This window comes from Tribolium castaneum, chromosome 1, assembly GCF_031307605.1.
Source record: "Tribolium castaneum strain GA2 chromosome 1, icTriCast1.1, whole genome shotgun sequence".
Lineage (NCBI taxonomy): Eukaryota > Metazoa > Arthropoda > Insecta > Coleoptera > Tenebrionidae > Tribolium > Tribolium castaneum.
In genome coordinates this window covers 22,130,755-22,153,659 of record NC_087394.1, presented here as the reverse complement: position 1 = coordinate 22,153,659, position 22,905 = coordinate 22,130,755, and the positions used below count along the sequence as shown (strand labels likewise).

General features: G+C 30.0%; 1 protein-coding gene across 3 annotated transcripts in view; it reads right to left on the bottom strand.

Moving 5' to 3' along the window:
* Positions 1–4,225: 4,225 nt before the first annotated feature.
* LOC654860 (phosphatidylinositol-binding clathrin assembly protein LAP) overlaps positions 4,226–22,905 on the bottom strand; it is a 40,059-nt gene continuing 21,379 nt past the window's right edge. Inside the window, exons 4-13 of one of the 3 annotated variants that reach the window (XM_008192932.3) lie at positions 20,705–20,725; positions 20,411–20,513; positions 20,152–20,360; positions 19,994–20,100; positions 16,230–16,363; positions 15,755–16,173; positions 15,613–15,708; positions 10,002–10,206; positions 9,771–9,948; positions 4,226–5,096 (exon numbers count right to left, since the gene is read on the bottom strand). In XM_008192932.3, the coding sequence (XP_008191154.1) occupies positions 4,986–5,096; positions 9,771–9,948; positions 10,002–10,206; positions 15,613–15,708; positions 15,755–16,173; positions 16,230–16,363; positions 19,994–20,100; positions 20,152–20,360; positions 20,411–20,513; positions 20,705–20,725 (1,583 nt within the window). In that variant the 3' untranslated portion in view covers positions 4,226–4,985. Of the gene's footprint in view, positions 5,097–9,770; positions 9,949–10,001; positions 10,207–15,161; positions 15,402–15,612; positions 15,709–15,754; positions 16,174–16,229; positions 16,364–19,993; positions 20,101–20,151; positions 20,361–20,410; positions 20,514–20,704; positions 20,726–22,905 lie in introns of those variants that run through there. The other 2 variants (XM_961276.5, XM_015978168.2) reach the window with 2 other exon arrangements.

Sequence of the window (22,905 nt, the reverse complement as noted above, 5' to 3'; positions counted from 1 at the left end):
GTCCGTTGTGAAGAGGTGTCCGTTATTCGGAGATGTCAATTAAGGGATGTTTCACTATAGCTAAGACAAACTGAAAATAAAACAATCCCCTGGTGTGTTTGTTATGACCATAAATAATGCCTTTATATTTATGCTGAGAGAATTTTTGAAATTCTTGAAACAACGTTTCAAAGTAAAAAAAAATGCACATTGAAAGGAACGTTGGTTAATAAGCAAGTTTTCCATAATACAGTTTATTACACATTAAAATTAACAAAATGTGTCCGTTGTAGAGAGGTGTCCACTAATGAGAGTTGGCAATTAATATAGGTTTTGTAACGTTTCTACAAAAATGTCCGTTGTGAAGAGGTGTCCGTTATTCGGAGATGCCAATTAAGGGAGGTTTCACTATAGCTAAGACAAACTGAAAATAAAACAATCCGCTGGTGTGTTTGTTGTGACCATAAATAATGCCTTTATATTTATGCTGAGAGAATTTTTGAAATTCGTGAAACGTTTCAAAGTAAAAAAAAATGCACATTGAAAGGAACGTTGGTTAATAAGCAAGTTTTCCATAATACAGTTTATTACACATTAAAATCAACAAAATGTGTCCGTTGTAGAGAGGTGTCCACTAATAAGAGTTGGCAATTTTAATATAGGTTTTGTTTCGTTTCTACAAAAATGTCTGTTGTGAAGAGGTGTCCGTTATTCGGAGATGCCAATTAAGGGAGGTTTCACTATAGCTAAGACAAACTGAAAATAAAACAATCCCCTGGTGTGTTTGTTATGAACAAAAATAATGCCTTTATATTTATGCTGAGAGAATTTTTGAAAACTTCTTGAAACAACGTTTCAAAGTAAAAAAAAATGCACATTGAAAGGAACGTTGGTTAATAAGCAAGTTTTCCATAATACAGTTTATTACACATTAAAATTAACAAAATGTGTCCGTTGTAGAGAGGTGTCCACTAATGAGAGTTGGCAATTTTAATATAGGTTTTGTTACGTTTCTACAAAAATGTCCGTTGTGAAGAGGTGTCCGTTATTGGGAGATCTCAATTAAGGGAGGTTTCACTATAGCTAAGACAAACTGAAAATAAAACAATCCCCTGGTGTGTTTGTTATGACCATAAATAATGCCTTTATATTTATGCTGAGAGAATTTTTGAAATTCTTGAAACAACGTTTCAAAGTAAAAAAAAAATGCACATTGAAAGGAACGTTGGTTAATAAGCAAGTTTTCCATAATACAGTTTATTACACATTAAAATTTACAAAATGTGTCCGTTGTAGAGAGGTGTCCACTAATGAGAGTTGGCAATTTTAATATAGGTTTTGTTACGTTTCTACAAAAATGTCCGTTGTGAAGAGGTGTCCGTTTTTCGGAGATGTCAATTAAAGAAGGTTTCACTATAAGCTAAAACAGACTTAAAAAAACAATCCCCTGGTGTGTTTGTTATGAATAAAAATAATACCTTTATATTTATGCTGAGAGAATTTTTGCGGTTTTTGAAACAACGTTTCAAAGTAAAAAAAAATGCACATTGAAAGGAACGTTAGTTAATAAGCAAGTTTTCCATAATACAGTTTATTATACATTAAAATTAACAAAATGTGTCCGTTGTAGAGAGGTGTCCACTAATGAGAGTTAGCAATTTTAATATAGGTTTTGTTACGTTTCTACAAATATGTCCGTTGTGAAGAGGTGTCCGTTATTCGGAGATGTCAATTAAGGGATGTTTCACTATAGCTAAGACAAACTGAAAATAAAACAATCCCCTGGTGTGTTTGTTATGACCATAAATAATGCCTTTATATTTATGCTGAGAGAATTTTTGAAATTCTTGAAACAACGTTTCAAAGTAAAAAAAAATGCACATTGAAAGGAACGTTGGTTAATAAGCAAGTTTTCCATAATACAGTTTATTACACATTAAAATTAACAAAATGTGTCCGTTGTAGAGAGGTGTCCACTAATGAGAGTTGGCAATTTTAATATAGGTTTTGTTACGTTTCTACAAAAATGTCCGTTGTGAAGAGGTGTCCGTTTTTCGGAGATGTCAATTAAAGAAGGTTTCACTATAAGCTAAAACAGACTTAAAAAAACAATCCCCTGGTGTGTTTGTTATGAATAAAAATAATACCTTTATATTTATGCTGAGAGAATTTTTGCGGTTTTTGAAACAACGTTTCAAAGTAAAAAAAAATGCACATTGAAAGGAACGTTAGTTAATAAGCAAGTTTTCCATAATACAGTTTATTATACATTAAAATTAACAAAATGTGTCCGTTGTAGAGAGGTGTCCACTAATGAGAGTTAGCAATTTTAATATAGGTTTTGTTACGTTTCTACAAATATGTCCGTTGTGAAGAGGTGTCCGTTATTCGGAGATGTCAATTAAGGGATGTTTCACTATAGCTAAGACAAACTGAAAATAAAACAATCCCCTGGTGTGTTTGTTATGACCATAAATAATGCCTTTATATTTATGCTGAGAGAATTTTTGAAATTCTTGAAACAACGTTTCAAAGTAAAAAAAAATGCACATTGAAAGGAACGTTGGTTAATAAGCAAGTTTTCCATAATACAGTTTATTACACATTAAAATTAACAAAATGTGTCCGTTGTAGAGAGGTGTCCACTAATGAGAGTTGGCAATTAATATAGGTTTTGTAACGTTTCTACAAAAATGTCCGTTGTGAAGAGGTGTCCGTTATTCGGAGATGCCAATTAAGGGAGGTTTCACTATAGCTAAGACAAACTGAAAATAAAACAATCCGCTGGTGTGTTTGTTGTGACCATAAATAATGCCTTTATATTTATGCTGAGAGAATTTTTGAAATTCGTGAAACGTTTCAAAGTAAAAAAAAATGCACATTGAAAGGAACGTTGGTTAATAAGCAAGTTTTCCATAATACAGTTTATTACACATTAAAATCAACAAAATGTGTCCGTTGTAGAGAGGTGTCCACTAATAAGAGTTGGCAATTTTAATATAGGTTTTGTTTCGTTTCTACAAAAATGTCTGTTGTGAAGAGGTGTCCGTTATTCGGAGATGCCAATTAAGGGAGGTTTCACTATAGCTAAGACAAACTGAAAATAAAACAATCCCCTGGTGTGTTTGTTATGAACAAAAATAATGCCTTTATATTTATGCTGAGAGAATTTTTGAAAACTTCTTGAAACAACGTTTCAAAGTAAAAAAAAATGCACATTGAAAGGAACGTTGGTTAATAAGCAAGTTTTCCATAATACAGTTTATTACACATTAAAATTAACAAAATGTGTCCGTTGTAGAGAGGTGTCCACTAATGAGAGTTGGCAATTTTAATATAGGTTTTGTTACGTTTCTACAAAAATGTCCGTTGTGAAGAGGTGTCCGTTATTGGGAGATCTCAATTAAGGGAGGTTTCACTATAGCTAAGACAAACTGAAAATAAAACAATCCCCTGGTGTGTTTGTTATGACCATAAATAATGCCTTTATATTTATGCTGAGAGAATTTTTGAAATTCTTGAAACAACGTTTCAAAGTAAAAAAAAATGCACATTGAAAGGAACCTTGGTTAATAAGCAAGTTTTTCATAATACTACACATTAAAATTAACAAAATGTGTCCGTTGTAGAGAGGTGTCCACTAATGAGAGTTGGCAATTTTAATATAGGTTTTGTTACGTTTCTACAAAAATGTCCGTTGTGAAGAGGTGTCCGTTATTGGGAGATCTCAATTAAGGGAGGTTTCACTATAGCTAAGACAAACTGAAAATAAAACAATCCCCTGGTGTGTTTGTTATGACCATAAATAATGCCTTTATATTTATGCTGAGAGAATTTTTGAAATTCTTGAAACAACGTTTCAAAGTAAAAAAAAAATGCACATTGAAAGGAACGTTGGTTAATAAGCAAGTTTTCCATAATACAGTTTATTACACATTAAAATTAACAAAATGTGTCCGTTGTAGAGAGGTGTCCACTAATGAGAGTTGGCAATTTTAATATAGGTTTTGTTACGTTTCTACAAAAATGTCCGTTGTGAAGAGGTGTCCGTTATTGGGAGATCTCAATTAAGGGAGGTTTCACTATAGCTAAGACAAACTGAAAATAAAACAATCCCCTGGTGTGTTTGTTATGACCATAAATAATGCCTTTATATTTATGCTGAGAGAATTTTTGAAATTCTTGAAACAACGTTTCAAAGTAAAAAAAAAATGCACATTGAAAGGAACGTTGGTTAATAAGCAAGTTTTCCATAATACAGTTTATTACACATTAAAATTAACAAAATGTGTAGTATACAGAAGCAGTATTAGATACATTAATAAGTAAATATAGAGTACTTTGTGAAATACATTGTATTTGTGAGTACATATCTGGAATCTTATATACACAATCATAACAAATCCTCATTGAAACAAATCGTAAGGAAACAACAATGTGTACTTAAAGTGCTGAAGATTTGTGCAAATTACAATTCATAAAAATTACATGGCAATTCTTTAACACCTACTTAAAAATATACAGTCATTTTGAAATCCAATGTTGCAGAGCTACCAACAATGGAAAAGTTTATTGTCTCTTTTAGTCCCAAGTGGCGCAGCAAGGGCGGAAACTTACCATAGGTACGCACTAATAAGAGAACCCATGACCCCACAAAATGATCAACACTTTTGTCACTACCTGCGCAACGTTTGATAAAACTTTAATTGAACTGAATCATCACATTCAGAGACCTACAACAATTTTAGAATTTTTATCAATTAACACAAACATGTACCGAATTAACTACGATCTGGACAGATTGACAATTTTACGTATACACTAACAATAATTTAATTATTATAAATATTGATAACAAAAAATTTAAAACCACTACAGAAGCCGTTATAAAAAATTTATAGATATGAAAATCATCACATTTCGTAATAATTGGATATGTACATAATTATACTATTATTGTACCCTTGTGATTGTAACACTTGAAAATTTATTTACAACATGGCATTTCAATGGAACAGCAATGACTGTTGGCCCATCTGACTTGACGGATTTGGAACCACGCCCAAAGGGCTCATCTGCGGAATCATCGCTGGACTTGTTACAATCGGACGCATACCCTGAAACAGGATAAAAAACATTTTAGAAATTTCTTTTTTTTTTCTTCATTTAAAATAATAAATGTTCAATGGAAGTAAAATATATTTACAGTTACAAGTACACGCCAAGTCAAATAATAGAATATTAACAACAACAACAAGTAACAAGTGTAGTAAAGAGCATATTACGAACGAGTAGAAAAGTTGCATACGAGCGACAAAGGGACAAGTTGGCACTATAGTTTATTCAAAATTGTCTAAAATCGTTCTTTTATCAACTTTTGATTATTTTCAAGACTGAGGTTTTTGAGAAGTAGAAATAGGTAAGTATACTGTTTTTATTCCTCTAACCTCGAATACCGAATGTTTATTATTTTTATTTTTTTCTGTGAAAATTCAAATACTGTGAACGTAGGGAATAAATTAATTAAATATTTTTTTGACGAAAATGGTCAGATATTCACTTTTCTTTTTAAAAATCACACTATTCTCAACTAAATAAAAAAAATTACAGCTGATTTAATAACAATTTTGATACTTATTTACTACTTATTTCTTATTTCTACTCGAGTTAGGAGAAATTCAAAGTTAGAATTAGAAGTAAGGAAGGAGTTAGGAATTCAAAAAAAATCCTGAAAACTAAAAAACTCTTTGAACATTATTTCCCATTAGCAATACGTGTCAAAAAAGGAAATAAAATACTTCTGGGCCTTTAGATAAAGTTGCTTTTATTTTATTGAAATTGTCAATCGTTGATTCCTAAAAGTCCTAAAACAAATTTGCGGAAATGACGCCTCTGATAGCACCAGATGGGATTTTAAAAACAAAAACAGTGTTTGTAGTAAGACAAATCGATATTCGTTCAGAAACAATCTTACTAGAAAACAGTCTTACGTTTTTTTTTTTTTAATAGACCACAAAATTTAGAAGATATGAACAATATTGTTCATTTCGAAGAACTTCAAGACTTCAAGAAAAGTATGTGTTTTATTGTCAAGAGGCTGGTAGATGACACTTTGTTTAAACGAAGAATTGGCTTTTTTGCAAAATATTTGTTGGCATTAAAATTTACGTTTGCTACTTTGAAATTAATTTTATTCGAAAACTTTGTTATCTAACATTTAATATTTTGGTAGAATGTACAAACAGTAAAATGTCAAAAATGTCAGTTATACAGAGTGTCCCTGCAAATTGGTAAAGTCCATTATTAACCTTTAAGTGTTAAACAATTTTTTTACAGAAAAGTAAATATCAAGTAGATATCAACCCCTCACGTAACCGAAAATATTTTCAAATATACAGGTGTCTCAGAAATGAGCCACAATATTTAATTATTTATTTATTTAATTTTAATTTTATTTTTTTCATTTCATTTTTGGACGTATAGTTTTTAATAATACTTACTGATGATTTTATCAAAACTTCTATTGGTCGAGTTGACTTAATTATTGAAATAAGTTTGATTTTTCTTGACAAAAACACGCTCTTTTTAAACATTCATTACACGAAAACTAGAAATCTCAAAAAGGCACGACTTCCACTGCTTTAAAGGGACAAGTTCAAATTTAAATCTGTATTAATAATTGTTTAGAATTATTAAGAACGTAAAAACATAAAAAAGTTTGTTAAAAAAATAACTTAAAAGAGTTAAATGGAACAACCTACTTTTTTGTTTCTCAAAAATTTATAAGTCGTTTTTCTAAAAACTAAAAATACAAATAAAATGCCTCACGTTAATAAATCAAAAAATATTTGACTGTAAATATTATTCAATTCAATCACTCAATGACCATTGTTGCTTGGTACCTCAGAATAACACATGCGTCATACGTAACTCATAAAAAGTAAATATACGTCATAACTCATAAGTATTTAAATCTGAGTTATTTCAATGTAATAAATGACGAATAATGGCCTAAGCGTAACATTACATGTAAGATTAGAGATATTAGCCTAAAAATTCATTTTTCGATTTCTGAAACAATAGGTAATGATTTTTTTAATGTTTAAAGTTAAATAATATCTTTTAGTAGTTAGTAAAAGACACTTAACTGTAAATAAAAACAGGGTGCTCCATTTAAAATTTCTAAGTTACTCAACTTGACACAAACTTTTATCTTCTTGATTGAAGTGAGCTAAAAAAATTATACCCTTAAATAAGTTTGAACTCTCTTCTTTAATGTGGTCAAAGTCCTACTTTACTAAGATGCGTTTTAGTGTATAATAATGGATTTTTAAAAAAAGTGTGTCGTCAAAAACAACGACGTTTTTCCAAACGAAAAAGACATTTTTTGTGCCTCAAGACAATTTGTGTAAAGAAATGATTTAATAGATTGTTTTGGCAGAAACAAATGTAACGCTTTTTAAGGTAAAATAGAATAAAAACGTTTAAAAGTCAATAATGAACTTTAGAACACCTGTATACTGTGAAGTGCAAAATTATGGAATAATCTTATTAAAACTAAAAACATTTTGTTTTGGCAAAAATGCTAGAAGAGTAGTCAATTTTTCCCCAAAAACAAATATTTGCTCCTCTTACAGCATTTTCATTTAACCATAAATTCCCAGTTATTTTTTTGTTTCGACATAAATTACTTTATTCAGAGTATTTCAAGTTTTAGTGCAATTAAAAAAATAAATACTTCTAGTTGCACAAATAAAAAAATTATATCGCAAACGATAGTTTCCAACACGCTTCAATTTGACGTTTTAATGCGTCATTATAAGAGCGTAAAAAGTAAAAAAATAAATAATGTTTTTTCCAAATTATTGCACCGTTTTTTCATAATAAAATTCTTTCTTTTCCTTGAGTGGGAATCCCGAAACAGAAATATAACAAAAAAATCCAAGGCGTTTTAAGCAATTGAAATTGTAATTTGGTTAAGATAAATGTTTTATTTTAGTCACCCTTGAGAAAACAGAGCTCGTATCTTTGCTTGATCCACAAGCAATAAGATAATGCAAAACTTTTTTATCTAAGTGTACAGGGTGCTGCATTTTAAGTGTCCGAATAGGCGATCTCCAAAACTAGCAGGTATAGAGAAAAACGAGTGATATTCTCGGGTCCGTTTTTTGAGAAAATAATTTTGGCTAAAACCGCATCCTGCTATCGTCTTTTATATCCGACTTCTAAACAAAAAGTGACATTTTAACAAAATCTTAAAAAAATCATATCTCCCTTATTATAAAAGATACACATTTAAAACAAAGACATTATACAGGCACTTTTTTACAGAGAATTTAATAATGTTATCAGCGATTTTTTTTAATCATTCGTTATCATAAAGTTGTATTTTTTTAATGAAAATCATAGTTGGCTGTGATATTTTTGAAAAGCTTTTTTTTTCTGAACTCAAAACAATATAAATATAGTTTGATATTTTTATATATTTTTGATAAAAATATATTTAAAGTATTTGAAAGTAGTTCACAAAAATGTGCAGAAAATTGCAAACGATGTCTCACTACCATTTGATGCCACTTTTTTATGATTTAGTGAAGTGCAATGCAAATGAAGTGTTGTGTATTTTTTTACCGCAGATGGAATTTGATTTTGGTGTTTCAATTGTCATTTTTTTGTAAAATAAAATTTTATTTATACGCAATCATACAATTAATAAAATTTTTCTTCTTCCGACATTTCATGTTTAAAATTGGAAAATATGTAGAATAACAACGTAAGCTTCCCATTTTAAATATAAAAACAAATAATTATTATTAATTGCAAAAATTTGATCTAATAAAAATTTATTATGCGGTTTTTGAATTAATTAGGATTTAAAAAATCATTACATTATAAATACTTGTTGGGTAATACAATTTTCATAGTATTAATTAAAAATCCAAAACTTTTTCATGGCCTACTATAAAGAAAAAGCAAAATGTTTTGTTTTTTCTTTAATATGTAAAATTAATGCATTACACAAATAGACATATCAAATCAGAAAAAAATAAGCTTTTCGAAAATGTCATAGCCAACTATGATTCCTATTTAAAAAAATACAACTTTATGTTATTACCGTTAAACAAATTGTTGAAAAAACTCGCTAATAACGTTATTAGATTCTCTGAAAAAAAGTACCTATAATCTAGAAACAAATAATTCTTATTAATCGCAAAAATTTGATCTAATAATTATTTATATTGCTGTTTTTGAATTAATTAGTTTTTAAAACATCATTAAATTATACATACTTGTTGAGCAATACATTTTTCATGATTTGAATTAAAAATTCAAAAAATTTTCATGGCCTACTATAAAAAAGCAAAATGTTTTTTTTAATAATTTAAAAATAATGTATTACACAAATAGACATATGAAATCAGAAAAAAATAAACTTTGCAAAAATGTCATAGCCAACTATGATTCCTATTTAAAAAAATACAACTTTATGTTAGTACAACTAAACGAATGGTTAGAAAAAATTGCTGATAACATTACTACATTCTCCGTAAAAAAGTGCCTTTATAATGTCATTATTTCAAATTTATATCTTTTATAACAAGGAAGATATGATTTTTTAAAGATTTCGCTAAAATGTCAACTTGTGTTTATAAGTCGAAAACAGAAAACGATAGCTAGATGCAATTTTGACCAAAATTATTTTCTCAAAAAACGGACCCGAGAAGGGTATCATCATTTTACACTCAACAAAATCAAAATGATTACTGAATACAAAAAATTTCAGCCCTCACCATCATCGGTGTCAGTTGTGGGTACATCTGAGGCTGTAGAGTAGTTTGCATGCTGAGTGGTGGACTTGACATTGACTGATTCATGGGTTTATACCCAGCACCTGTGGTCGCGGACATCGGCTGAGGAGTCCAATTGTTTGTTTTGGATCCGTTTTTCGGCGAATTCCATTGTACTCCCCTAATAAACACTCAAATATTAGTGGAGAAGTTAAAAACAAAACGAAAACGTACTTCATCGGCGCTGTTCTACTGTTAATTGTGAGATTCTCGGCTAGTGATGCAAGACTGGACTCCAAATCGCCTGTCAGCAACGCTCCCGTCTGTGTGTTGTTGTTCATATTATTATTGTTATTGTTGTTGTTTGTGACAGGAGATGTGGTCGTCTGACCGGCTGACACGGGTTGGAGGACCCCACCGAGAGCATCAAAGCCACTGCCTGAAACAAGTACAACACTTTATGTGACCGAAATATTTTTCCCTGAAAAAGAAACGTACAACAATAACGGATATTATTAAAAGTTCATGAGAAAACAATTACGCTAAAAATAATCTACTGTTATGTCAAATGCAAGAAAAAAATTCTCGTGAACTCACTGCGTACGAAATAATCACCAAATGCATGCATACACAAAGTTACAAGTAATTGCTTTATTTACAAGTTTAACGTTAAAAATGACTAATACCAAATGATAGATGAATCTAGCATTAATTCAGATGAATGTACATTTTTTATAGTAACCTTGGCACTAAAAATAGAAACAATAGATTTACTGTACTTTACAAAAATATAATTTGTTCTCGATTAAAAAATGAAAATAACAAAGAAATGTAACAAAAGATAGTTATACTCTTACTGAGTCTTAAAATTTTAATATTAATTCTTCATCTTATAACGGAAATTAATTACTATTTTTGTCACAGTGGTTTTAAATAAAATTGTCTTAGACTTAAATGAGCCGTTTACATGCAAAACTCAATATTTGATTATCACTTAGTTTTTAAATAATTTCGAAAAAATATTTTGGAAAGTTGCTATGAAATCTAAAGAACGATTTTCTTTAAGTGGCTTTATTGTTAGTGTAAAAATTGAATGTTATAAGCTATACAAATCATAGTACCCGAATAAAATAGAAATTTAGCTTTACAAAAAGTAAAAAGAGAGTTTTTCTTATTATCTCGCCCGTTGGGTGAGTTATGCATCTGATGTATGTAAATAAACCGAAATAAATAAATAAAAACAATAAAAAGATCATTAGCTGCAAGTTAAAGTCGCATAATTATGTTGAAAAAAATTCCTTTTTAAATTTTCAACTCAGTAATAACTGTAAAAAAATTGAGTCACATGACGCCTTTTTATAGTTTCAATTGGTTTTAAAAGCAATATTGACACCCGAAGTGTCAAACCGAACAGTGATTTTCGCGCCAAACTCTAAACTTTTGTATAGTTTTTGTATATTAAAAAATAAATTTTGTAAAAGAAACAATAGAGTCTGAAAAGCTTTTTAAATTTTAAATATCACAGCACGGGAAAAGCATTTTTCGAATTTTTGGCTAAGAAGTGACTTTTACATTTGGACGGCTCAAATATTTAATACAATGTTAAAAAAAACGGATAAACTTTTATCAAAATGTGTATACTTTGTTTTGAATTTATTTATTATGTTAGAGGATTTACATATGCAAAAATAATCTAATCTAATCTAATCTAAATCTAAAAATAAATTAATAGTCTAAATGATAGGGAATTATTTACGTTACCGTTTGATACTTGGTTTAAATTTTGTGAGAATTTTCTTTTAAGTTATTGGAGTATTTTCTATATGGTAAAATTCATTTAATTTTCAAACCATAATTGCTAAAACATCATTATGCGGAAGTTGATAGATTTTGAGTAATTAACATTTTAATATTGGAGATTTAAAAGCTCTAATAATTTATGGCGGGCTTTGTGGTTTTGTGGTGATCTTGTCAGAATTTCCTGACAATGAACCGCTTTACTCCGGAAAGATTGTAAACATTATAGCGAACCTTTTTCAATCGTCAAGGAATTTTGATCTGATCACCAATTACCACAAAGTCTGTCATAAATTACTGGAGCCTTTGGATCTTCAATATTAAAACGTTAATTACTCAAAAGCAATCAACTTTCGCATAATTCTATTTTAGCAAGTATGGTTCTAAAAATTAAAGAAATTTACCAATAACTTAAACTAAATTTTCACCAAAATTGGTTTTTGATTTCTCATAGTAATACCGTAAAAATTTTGAACAATACCAAACTGTTAAGTGGTATCGTAATTCATTCCTTATCGTTTAAAGTTTAGACTATTAATTTACTTTTTTTACTCTACTAGAAATATTTATTTTTGCTTCAGCCACAAAACTTGGAACAGCCTGTACATTATTACATTTTAAGTGTTGGTAAAATTAAGATTTTGGGGCCGTATTCATAATTCAGTTTCACGATAAAATAATGCGAGATTTCTATTAATAAACTGTGGCTTTTAATTATTTTCTACTTCAAAGTGCGTTGTCCTTTCGTTCTAACCAGTAAACTTGGTCCATTTATTCTTCTTTTCTTTTAGAGAATTTTACTCTTAGAAAAAAATGTTTATTACAGTGAGAAGGTTTTATAGAAAACCCCCAAGACAAAAGTTTATAGATTGCAATCATTTCTCTGTAACAACAAGACTGAGAAAATAAATACTAACTAAACAAATAATAAAGTCATATTCATTTTATTAAAAAATTAACAAAAAATCATTTAAAAAACAGCGTCCGTGAATACTCTGTGCTTGTAGTTTTTTATCGTTTCTGTTTTTTCTACGTTATCATATATCAAAAACCATTTTTGCTGTTGTGTGATTAAAACAATGAATATTAAAAAGTCGCATTAAAGATTGCCTAATGAACTTAATTACAAAATAACAGAAATTCCATCTCCATCAAAAGCTGAAAATCACCCTTGAAACAAGAGGATGTGTAATCCATATTTATTTTCAAAAATACGGAGTCAATGTAGTTGTTAGTCTGATTTTTTCACGAGTAAAAAAAATAAAGCGACGATTTACAATTAGGAAAGTTTAATTCTTATGCCCATTGAATTTTTCTATACATTTTTTTCAACGCCTCTCAAGAGACACATGAAATCGAAAACATGTAACACTGATGAGCGATTTACGGAATTAAAATTTAGTTTATGATTAGACAACTAATTCGAATAATTATTAGGCTGCTTTTGACTACCTACAGCTGCGAATTTAATTGAACTGCGATAAAGCGTTCTGTAAACCGACCCTATGTTATCATTTCGTCATTGAAAAGAGAAATATTCAAAATCCTGCATATGGCACTTCCATTTTTTTGAATGTATGTTGTACTACAAACAAGTGGCTTAAAAAAGCTCTTTCGCCAGTGACACTATTTTGCCTTTCTATACTTTTCATATACGGCTAAGTTTAGAAACACAGTTTTAAAAAATCATAGAAACACACTTTCGATCTAGGCGTGTTCCACACCCATTTCAGAAAGTCCCTACGTTGCCACATTGACATTACCTTCTTAATCGTCATCATGCCTTATTAAACACAAAAAAAACACATAACAAACAGAGATCTAAATCTAGATGCAAATTAAGTCATTATAAGTAAAACGCATACACGCATATAGCAATTAAACTGCAATTTCTTCCACCATTTTTAAACACAATCAAGACGTGACCTTTGAATGAGTTTAGGTGGCGTCTAAGTGACAAATAATCTTGTAGCAACCGATATTTGGCCTCAATACTGTAATTTAAATTGAGGGGAAAATCAGGACGCAACCAAAATTAAATAACCAGTAACTAGTTAATTAATAAATGTAAATTACTAATGTCAACAAACTTTACTTTCAGATCAAATTTTCGTATCGGCAAAAAATGTCCCAGATTTCCAATTTGGACAATCAGACAACGATAAAAATTTGACATCTTGAAATTCGCTCATATTCGGGATAAATGTTCTCCTAGAAAGCATGATTGTAAAATACATAATAATTTTTTTGTATGGCACTTATTTGTGAAGATATTGACTTCTACAAATTTGACAAAATATGAGACAGAGTTTTTGGAACCTTTTATTTAAAAAACTAATGCATACCAAAATATTTAAAATAGTGCTTTATACAGAAAATTCTCTGTTCTTTTTTATTTTGAAATCAGATTTGGAATTTGAAATTTTTTTCGTGTAGGAAACCGGGAGTGAAGTTTCAAATTGGAATTTTAGTAACTTGGACCATTTTTTTAAATTTATTTTTATTTCAAAAAATAGCTTATAGTATCTAGATTTTACACTATAAGTCGCAAAATGGGATTTCTATTCCTTTAGGAGATACAGTACTTAATTTACGTGATCGACCGGTTTACGCAAGAAATTACGTGCTTTTAAGTACATTAAACGAATAGAGATCCCATTTTGTAAATTATAGTGTAAACTCTATTTACTTTAAGCTATTTTTTAAAATAAAAATCATTTAAAAAAAATGATCCAAGTTACTAAAACTCGGATTTGAAACTTCACTTCCAGTTTTCAATACGAAAAAAATTCAGATTTCAAATTCGATTTCAGAGTTAAAAAGAACAGTGAATTTTTGTGTATAAAGCACCATTTTAAATATTTTGTTAATATTGTTTAATTAGAATAATAGTTTACAAAGACGTTATACCTAATATTTGGTCAATTTTTAGAAGTCAGTAACTTTTTAAACAAGTCGCTCACAAAAAAATCATTACGTATTTACATTCACACCTTTTAGGAGAACAATTGTAACCGAATTTCAAATTGTTGCATTTTTTGAGTTGCCCCCAATATTATTTCTGCTAATAATATTTCATCAAAAAACACTGCGGCTATCATAAATCCTGTTGAATATTACACCCATTTGTTACGTTTTGAATTATGACACATCATTTCAATAGAACTCGCAAGTACTCTAATTTATTACAATCCCTCCGCTTGGCCATTATTCATCAAATTTCCAAGAACACAAGCTTCAGTCGTGAGTTATTTAGTTCAACAGACAATTGTTTACATAATCTTCGATCGAATGCTCTTCAATCTTTTTCATTGTTTGTTTTCATTTAAGTAAGTATTCTACTTGCGTCATTCATTTTTTATCCCACAAGTTATTAAATTTAATATTTATGTTTACGGTAAGTTTTAACGGATGTTTGGAAATGTATGTTCCGTTGGAAACATGCAAAATTTCGTTTTATCATTTCTTGGCAATGCTACACCCAACACCTACATACATTTCAGAATGAAACCATGAATGAAATTTTCAAAGCACAAACACAACACACTCATACAACAACACATTTAAATTCACCTGCCATCTTATAACCATCTATTACATGTGAAACTACGGGCAGTCCATCAGTAGCAGTGAACACAGAGGGTATTTTATTGTCAGTGGTGTGGCGGTTATTGTCGAGGGCAATCAACAAAAACAAAATCAATCAAACGATATCTTTCTGGAAGTAACTCAAAACATTTTGGATCGGATTCGGATCTGGAGACCCGATATCAAGAAGGAGGGGAGGCTCAGTGTCCTCCACCAGGAAGGGATTGAAGGACTTAGTCTCTTCGGCAGCTTGCGAAAAAACACAAAGCGATTGTTAGTCATGTTAAATGCACAATTAAGATTATAATTAGGTTCGGCAAAAAATCAAGATCCGACTTGAGTTTTTCCCTGATATTATTGTGTGTAAGCACAGTATTCTCGTGCACACGTATTGTGCAACGGCACATGCTCTCAATCATCGCCAAGTGACCGCTGTACACAGAAAAATCCAAACACTTACTTTTCGGCTCGGAGTTTCCGAACACCGAGGCGAAATTATTTTCCGAAACGAACGCTCCGTTGGACACCACCGGACTCGGGGGCTGGGCCACAAAAGCTACAACACGAGTTGAAAACCACCAAAAATTCGGGAAAAAAATTACCGTTTCCGTTCGCCATCCAGATATTGTTCGGCGGCATGAACTGTGCGGTATTGACCGGCTGGGGCTGAGCAAAAGCATCTGCGAAAGGATTAGACAACTGCAACAAATCATCCGAAGTTTTAAGAGGAGCTGAAACGGGCTCGGCGGCAAACAAATCAATTTCGGAAGCCGACTGCGAGGTGGTTTTGCTCGACGTCGAAGACGAATTGTTCAAAAATGGGTTGGGACCAGCTGGGGGCGAATTCACTTTCGATTTGAATTGATTCATTGCGGCTTCCTCTTCGGCGAGGATTTGGAGTTTGAGGTTCTCGTCGATGCCGTTGGCTGGGGTGTCGAAACGGCCGTTGGCGACGACGTTGCCGAACGCGTTGCTGGTTGAGGATAAGGCGGAAACGCCCGATTTGACGTTTTTCTGATTGCTGTAAGAAAAATGGACAAACGGTCAGTTCGTTTCAAAATACGATTAGTCACCGACCTTGTCGATTGAGACGAATTCGTCTGGGAATTCTTCTTGCCTTCGAGATGATTCAGATGTTGCTCAAGGGCATCTAACAAACTGCTGGGAGCTTTAGTGAGGTCAGGAATGTCGCCTTTATCAATACCGACGTTCTGTAAAAATTCGATTACTATTCAAACTATGCAATTAATCAATGGGTGATATTCATAAAAATTTGTAATCACTTATCGTTAACTTAAATTATCAGTTGAAACTAAAAGCAAATACTTGAATACATATTCATAGAGAGATGCTTATTGTTATGAGCAAATCCTTACATCATATACAGAGTCGCTAAAAAGTATGGATACAGTTAAATATGTATTATAAAAACTATTAATCGAAACTTATCAAAATTTGCTATACAGGCTGATTCTTTTAGGGCTTACATTAGAACCTTTTTAACTTCTAATCTAGATAGAGCTTCAAAATTTTTTATACGACCCAAGTTGACCACTGAGAGTTTAACTAAATTATTTTCAAAAACTTTGAAATTCTAAACAATAACCAACATTGTTATTGTATATTTGAATTCACCTTCTCAAACTGAGTAAAATTTTCCCAACTTGTTGGTACTTATCTGTCATAGTTTTTGGCATATGTTAATTTTTTGTAAAAATTTTAATTTGCAAGGGTTTATTTAAAATATTACAGCCCTTAAACCGTTTGCGATAAATAAATATTTTTTTTGGACTCGATAACCGAAGATTCGAAGAGCCTTCTAGAGTTTTCAAAATTCAAGACCAGTATGATTTTTTCAAAATGGTTATCAAAAATCGGCTATAACTAATTTTTTTCAAATGAAACAAACTTATTTTCTTAACGGCAATCGAAAGAACAATAATACTTTTTGTATTGGTGATTTTTTTTTGGTAGGTCCTATACCTATCTTTTACAGTTTTTGAAAAAAAACACAAAAAACAGATTTTACTTCGTAATTTTTATAGTTAATCAAGTAGACCTTATAAAATGGTCTACAATTTGTTTATCAAATGCAGTAAAAATTATTCCATTATTTTAAGGAGTTCAAGAGCTGTGATATTTTAAATGAACCCCTGCAAATACAAATTTCAACAAAAAAAAATTACATTCTTCAAAAACTATGACATATAAGTACTAACAATTTATGGTACATTTTACTCAGTTACAAAAGTCGAATTCAAGAATGCTACAAAAATAGGTTGTCACCATTTAAAATTTCAAAGTTGGCGTCAATTTCTCGTTGATCCGAAAGTTCAGCCATCTTGAAAATAATTTAGTTAAACTCAGAATGGTCGATTTAGATCATATACAAAATTTTAAAAATTTTAAATTTTAAAGCTCTACCTATGTTAGAAGTTAAAAAGTTTGAAATATAAGCGCTAAAAGAATCAGCATGTATGCTTAAGAGTATATAAATTCCATAGTTTTAAATGTTTATCAAATTTCTATGTCCACTTCTTCTGAGGATACAAGGCTAACTTGATTTTTTTTAATGGCAAGACGAATCAAATTCAATATTTTTAAAAAGAACAGTTCTATAGTACCATATTTTAATCGAAACTTTGAACATAATTATCGAACTCATAAGATTTTGAAAAATGTATAATTTTGGCAGCCTTAAAAATGTTTATCTCTCGTTAGCTCTTTGCCGCTTGAACTACCTACGACCGAAAAAAAAGTAAAAGTTAAGAACAATTATTGAAATAACATTTTTAACTGAAAAAGAACACATTTTAATAAAAAAAGCTTAAACACGAAATACATGATTTCATGCTACATAAGATGACTAAAATGATTTTCACGGACTTCTTGGCTATCTGTCGTCATAACCAACTAAAGTAAGAATTTCTACAAGCTCAGTCTCACCTAAATTTAGCACTGTTAAACTAATTGTTGGACACAAGTTGAAATTTTGGTTAATATACAAGTGACATCGCTAGTAACAGTATTTTCAAAGGAGGAAATTGTTGTTGGTTATTTAGGACAGAGATGTAAATAAGCTTTATATTTTTAGCGACGTTTCTATTTTAATTAAATCATCGTCAGGCTTCAAGGACAAAAATGTCATTCCTTTTTAGTATTTTCAAAGCTAATTCAGTTTTACTTTACCAGAAATCCAGAATTAAATTTTAGAATTTTTATTTTTTTATATCTTCTATTAAAAATAAAGATGGGTTCATGTTGAACCATTGAATTCAGGAAAAAACCTCTTAAAAATTATTAAATTTGACCCTTCGTGCCATTTAAAAAAATCAAGTTACCCTTGTATTTTCAAAATAAATGATAGAAGATTGAAAAAATATTAGATGATAGAATTTAAACACTTTTAACTGTTTCCCAAATTTCAAGGTGCTCTGTTAAACCGTTCCAAAAATATTTAGCATTTAGCCTGTATCCATACTTTTTAGCGACCCTGTATAATTTGCTAGCTTGGTTACCAACAGATTTGTCAAAAAACGTTCAAAATGTAAAACAGCCAGCAGAGTTCTTATCTAGATTTTTGAAGTACCAAGTTAGAAACAGAAACATTACCGTTTCATAACTATCTCAGCGTTTTCGAACGATTTTTTTATAAATTATTATAAATAGGATTTTAGTGAACCCGGAGCCACTCAAAATGCGCCAAAATCGACAAATAATCGCCAGAAAAATTCAAACATGTTAAGCATTATTATTTATTACCTAGTACCGATAGTCAAGAGTTATTAATCTATTTAAAAAGTTTGTTTATCACTTGTTAGCAGAATTTAGAACATAAAGAATCGGCTTGCTTTTTATAAGCCTGAAGTCGCCCGGAATTTCCGGAATTGACAAAATTTTAAGTAAAATCATTTGAGAAATCTGAACATCTAAATAAAAAGTTTTTATCTGACTGATAAAAGTTTTGCGTAATTTGTAACTTTAACTATGTACTCGGGTTTTCGCAGTCTGGTAGATTTTAAATTACTTAAATGCAGATTCATTGTTTCTAGTTTCGTTTTAGACATCACATTAGCTGTTTCAAAACTACTGAAATGTCATTTTTTCTAAAACTTACAGTTGTTACAAATTTAAAAAAAATTCAAAAAATTAATAGCTAATATAGTTTATAGATTTAATGAGATATCTAACCATTAATAACTATTTTACATTTTTATCAACGCTATTTAAAGAAAAATATTTGATAAAATGCGACTTTCTATAGTTTTGAAACAACTAATAATTTTTAAAAAAAGTCTCCGAAACTTCGTATGATCATGAAGAGACAAAATCGACGAAAAATGATGTGAAAATCTCCAATCTACCAAACTCTGTTACTTACCACCGACAGTTTTCAACCTGTTAACGTAATACAAAAATCGGTTCAGCGCTTTAGATAATTTTTTAATGATAAATCGGCTTTTTTGAACCCGTGCAATCACTATTATTTTTTTCCTTCAGGAATTGTTGCATTAACCATTGCAACACTTTTTACCGAAAACCGCGATTTTCTCACCTATTTTAAACGTTTCTTGGAGTTCTTAATATGACAAACATAGTATTCTTTTAGTAAATTGACTTTTCTTTAGAAACATAAGTCTAACGAATATCAGACTAGTGATTTTATAAGTACATGCTAATTTTTGTTAGTAACTTCTTTATTTTATGAATATCGACATAATTAGAAACTTATTCCTTTGTGATTTTTAAACATACGCTAATATTACATAAGTATTAGCATCTACTTATTACTATAAAGGTATATACTTAAAAAATTATATGTAGAAGCATCATTGACTCACCTCAGCAACTTTCAAAAATTCGGCCACTTTGTCCATTCGAATGAGGAACTTTTTGTAAATGTCCAAAGCCTCTTTGCACTGCTTTTTATTCATATCGAAGAATTTTTCTGCAATTGTCCTCTGTAACTACCGGATCTGTCCGATGGGAAAGTACTTACCTAATAAGTTAATAATACCATCATTATAGCATGCGAAAAGTCTTATAAGATCCTTGAATAATAACATAAAACACATATTAATGACACCATTGGTAAGGTCATTAGCTGAACAATCAAACTCCAAAAGGGCATCTAACTGATTCTGCAAAACAGGCAATGTTTTTAGAAGCTTATCGGCATTCATGGTCCGCAACATGCCGTCATCTTTCCTACAAGAATACTCCTATTATTTGCACAAAACATCAATGCGACAACGTACCCCCTTTTCACTTTGCAAAAATCGAAGGCAACAGTTCGGTACGATAACGCTTTTTCATTTAAATATCTAGCGTATCGTCTGATAAAGGGCGACATGTCGTAACCTAAGAAAAATATCCGAGTCAATATTAGTTCGGTAAATAAAAAAAGAGTGCAAAGTGACTAAAGTTTATTCTAAAATTAAATACATTCATCACAGGAAAGTCAGTGAAATTAAATTTGCTCAAGAAAAGGCGACACAAGAAAATAAACCCCGACACAAAAGCAACCTCTCCACATCAATCTCAATACTTACCAGTCCTAACATTTAGAATTCCTTGAGAACAAACAAAAATGAAAGTTAATATCTTAATATCATCGTCGTCTATAAGTAAGTGTGCTAAGGATGATGTAAGGTGTTTAATGGTTTTAGTGTATGAACAGGTAGCTTGTAACGCTGTCCTTAAATTTCTAATGACAAATTAAATTCAATTCGATAAATGTCAGATGATTTAAAATCGTGTTTAAAAGAATACAGGGTGTATCACAAATACGTGTCTTAATTTTAACACCTAACAAAACTCAAAAAATAGAACATATTTTCTATTTGTAATTTTTTAATAAATAATTCGCAAAGAAACCTACCGATATCTAAAACTAAGGATATGAAACGACGTACAAATAAAACGTCCCCGTCCTCGATAGTTCCGTTAATGCCGCCAGAGGCGTAGTTGTTCTATTACCGTCCAAGTTTTCAGAGCAATACATTTATAAAAATAATTGTAATTAAATAACGGTTAGCACAAGGCGAATAAAAAAAATACAGGCAGATAGAGCATCAAATTCTCAATAATAGGAGATAAAAATGGTGCAAAAATTATATCTTAAACTATATTTAAAAAAAAGTATTGCCATTTTGCCTTCTGCCTCATATTTTTCAAAACGCTGCGAATACGGTTACAGATACAAGAAAAATGTTCAGAAGAAAGTTGTAGAGAATTAAATTTGCTTTAAAAAAGTCCGCGAGACCATATCCCTATCTTCAACCATTTAGGCTCCAAAGTCATTCAAAGACAATTCAAACTAATTATTAAACACAAAAAAAGAGGAAAACAGTGAAAATTATAAATAAGAATTTTGCAAAACGTTATATAGAAAACTCGTTTTATTTCAACTAAAGTTGAAAAAAAATTAACAACTTAAAATTAAATAAAACAAAAAATCTTCAAAAGTTGAGGTCTTACATTTTGCAAATTGTAAAATGTAAATGCAATTGTAAAAATCGTTGTCAATGATTTCAACGTTTTTGATAAAAATAAAATATCAAGTTACTGATACGTATAATTATAAATTATGTATAAATACCCTAAACATGCCTTGTTTATTTTTTTGATACGAAATCAATTTAAATGCATTTTTGAATGAAAGTAGGTATACTATAAGTCTTAAGCGAAACATGACGAATTAAATTCTGTTGCGTATCGGTTGTCTACGATCGTTTTTGAGTTCAAATTAATAGAAACATATTTAAAATCAACACTAAATCGAAATTTGGAAAATAAAGAGCTTGTGAGCTAGTTGGACAGGGAAAAGAGTGAAATTGGTTTCAAAATTCTATACAATATACAAAGTAAGTCTTTAAAAATATTTTTTATTATATTTCAAAAACTAGTAATTACACAGAAATCAATTAATGCTATTAAATACTTACTTAATAATTTTCTCTATGCATGTGACTTTCTTAGAATTTTTTTATGATTCCTCACAATTAAAATTAATTACATAATTAAAAATATTAATATTCACGAACTGGAATTTTGTAATTTTTACTGTCACTCTAAATCGATGCTTATTTAGATAATGTGTTGAGCAAAAAATTCTTAAGAAAATCGTTACCAGTCTTAAAATTACACTTTCTCATTTTTTGTTTTTGTTTAAATAATTAAATGTTGGGGTTAGCGACACTTTTTTGACAACCCAACTTTTAAGCATCGCTTCTTTTTAGAATTACATAAAATGTTATTTTTTACCATTTTGTTAATTTAATTAGAAAAAAATGTAGAAAAATTCTGAAATAATTTACATGCATGAGAACTGTGTAATTATTAGTTTTTAGGATACTGTAAATCATACCTACTCACAGACTCACATTGTAGGTACTGTACTTATAAACAATCAATAGTGATAAAGTTGGTATTATGTGCTCAAAAATTTAAATTCAAGAAGCCTCTTATGCTAGAAGACGTTTAGGAACAAAATGGTATGCCAACTTATTTTTTTAATTACGTATAATTTGCTTGAAAGTTTTACATTTATCTTAAAAAATTTAGAATGCGCACAAAAAATATACGGGGCTCCAGAACTACAATCTGCCCCTCTGGTATCAGTTCTTTACCAAAATTTATCAATTACAATAGAAACCGTTAAAAATTTAAAAGGACATTTTAAACTTATTTAGTTTTGTGTGAAAGGTTTTTTTTTTCATTTAATAATTGTAATTCCAGTGATGTTATTAAT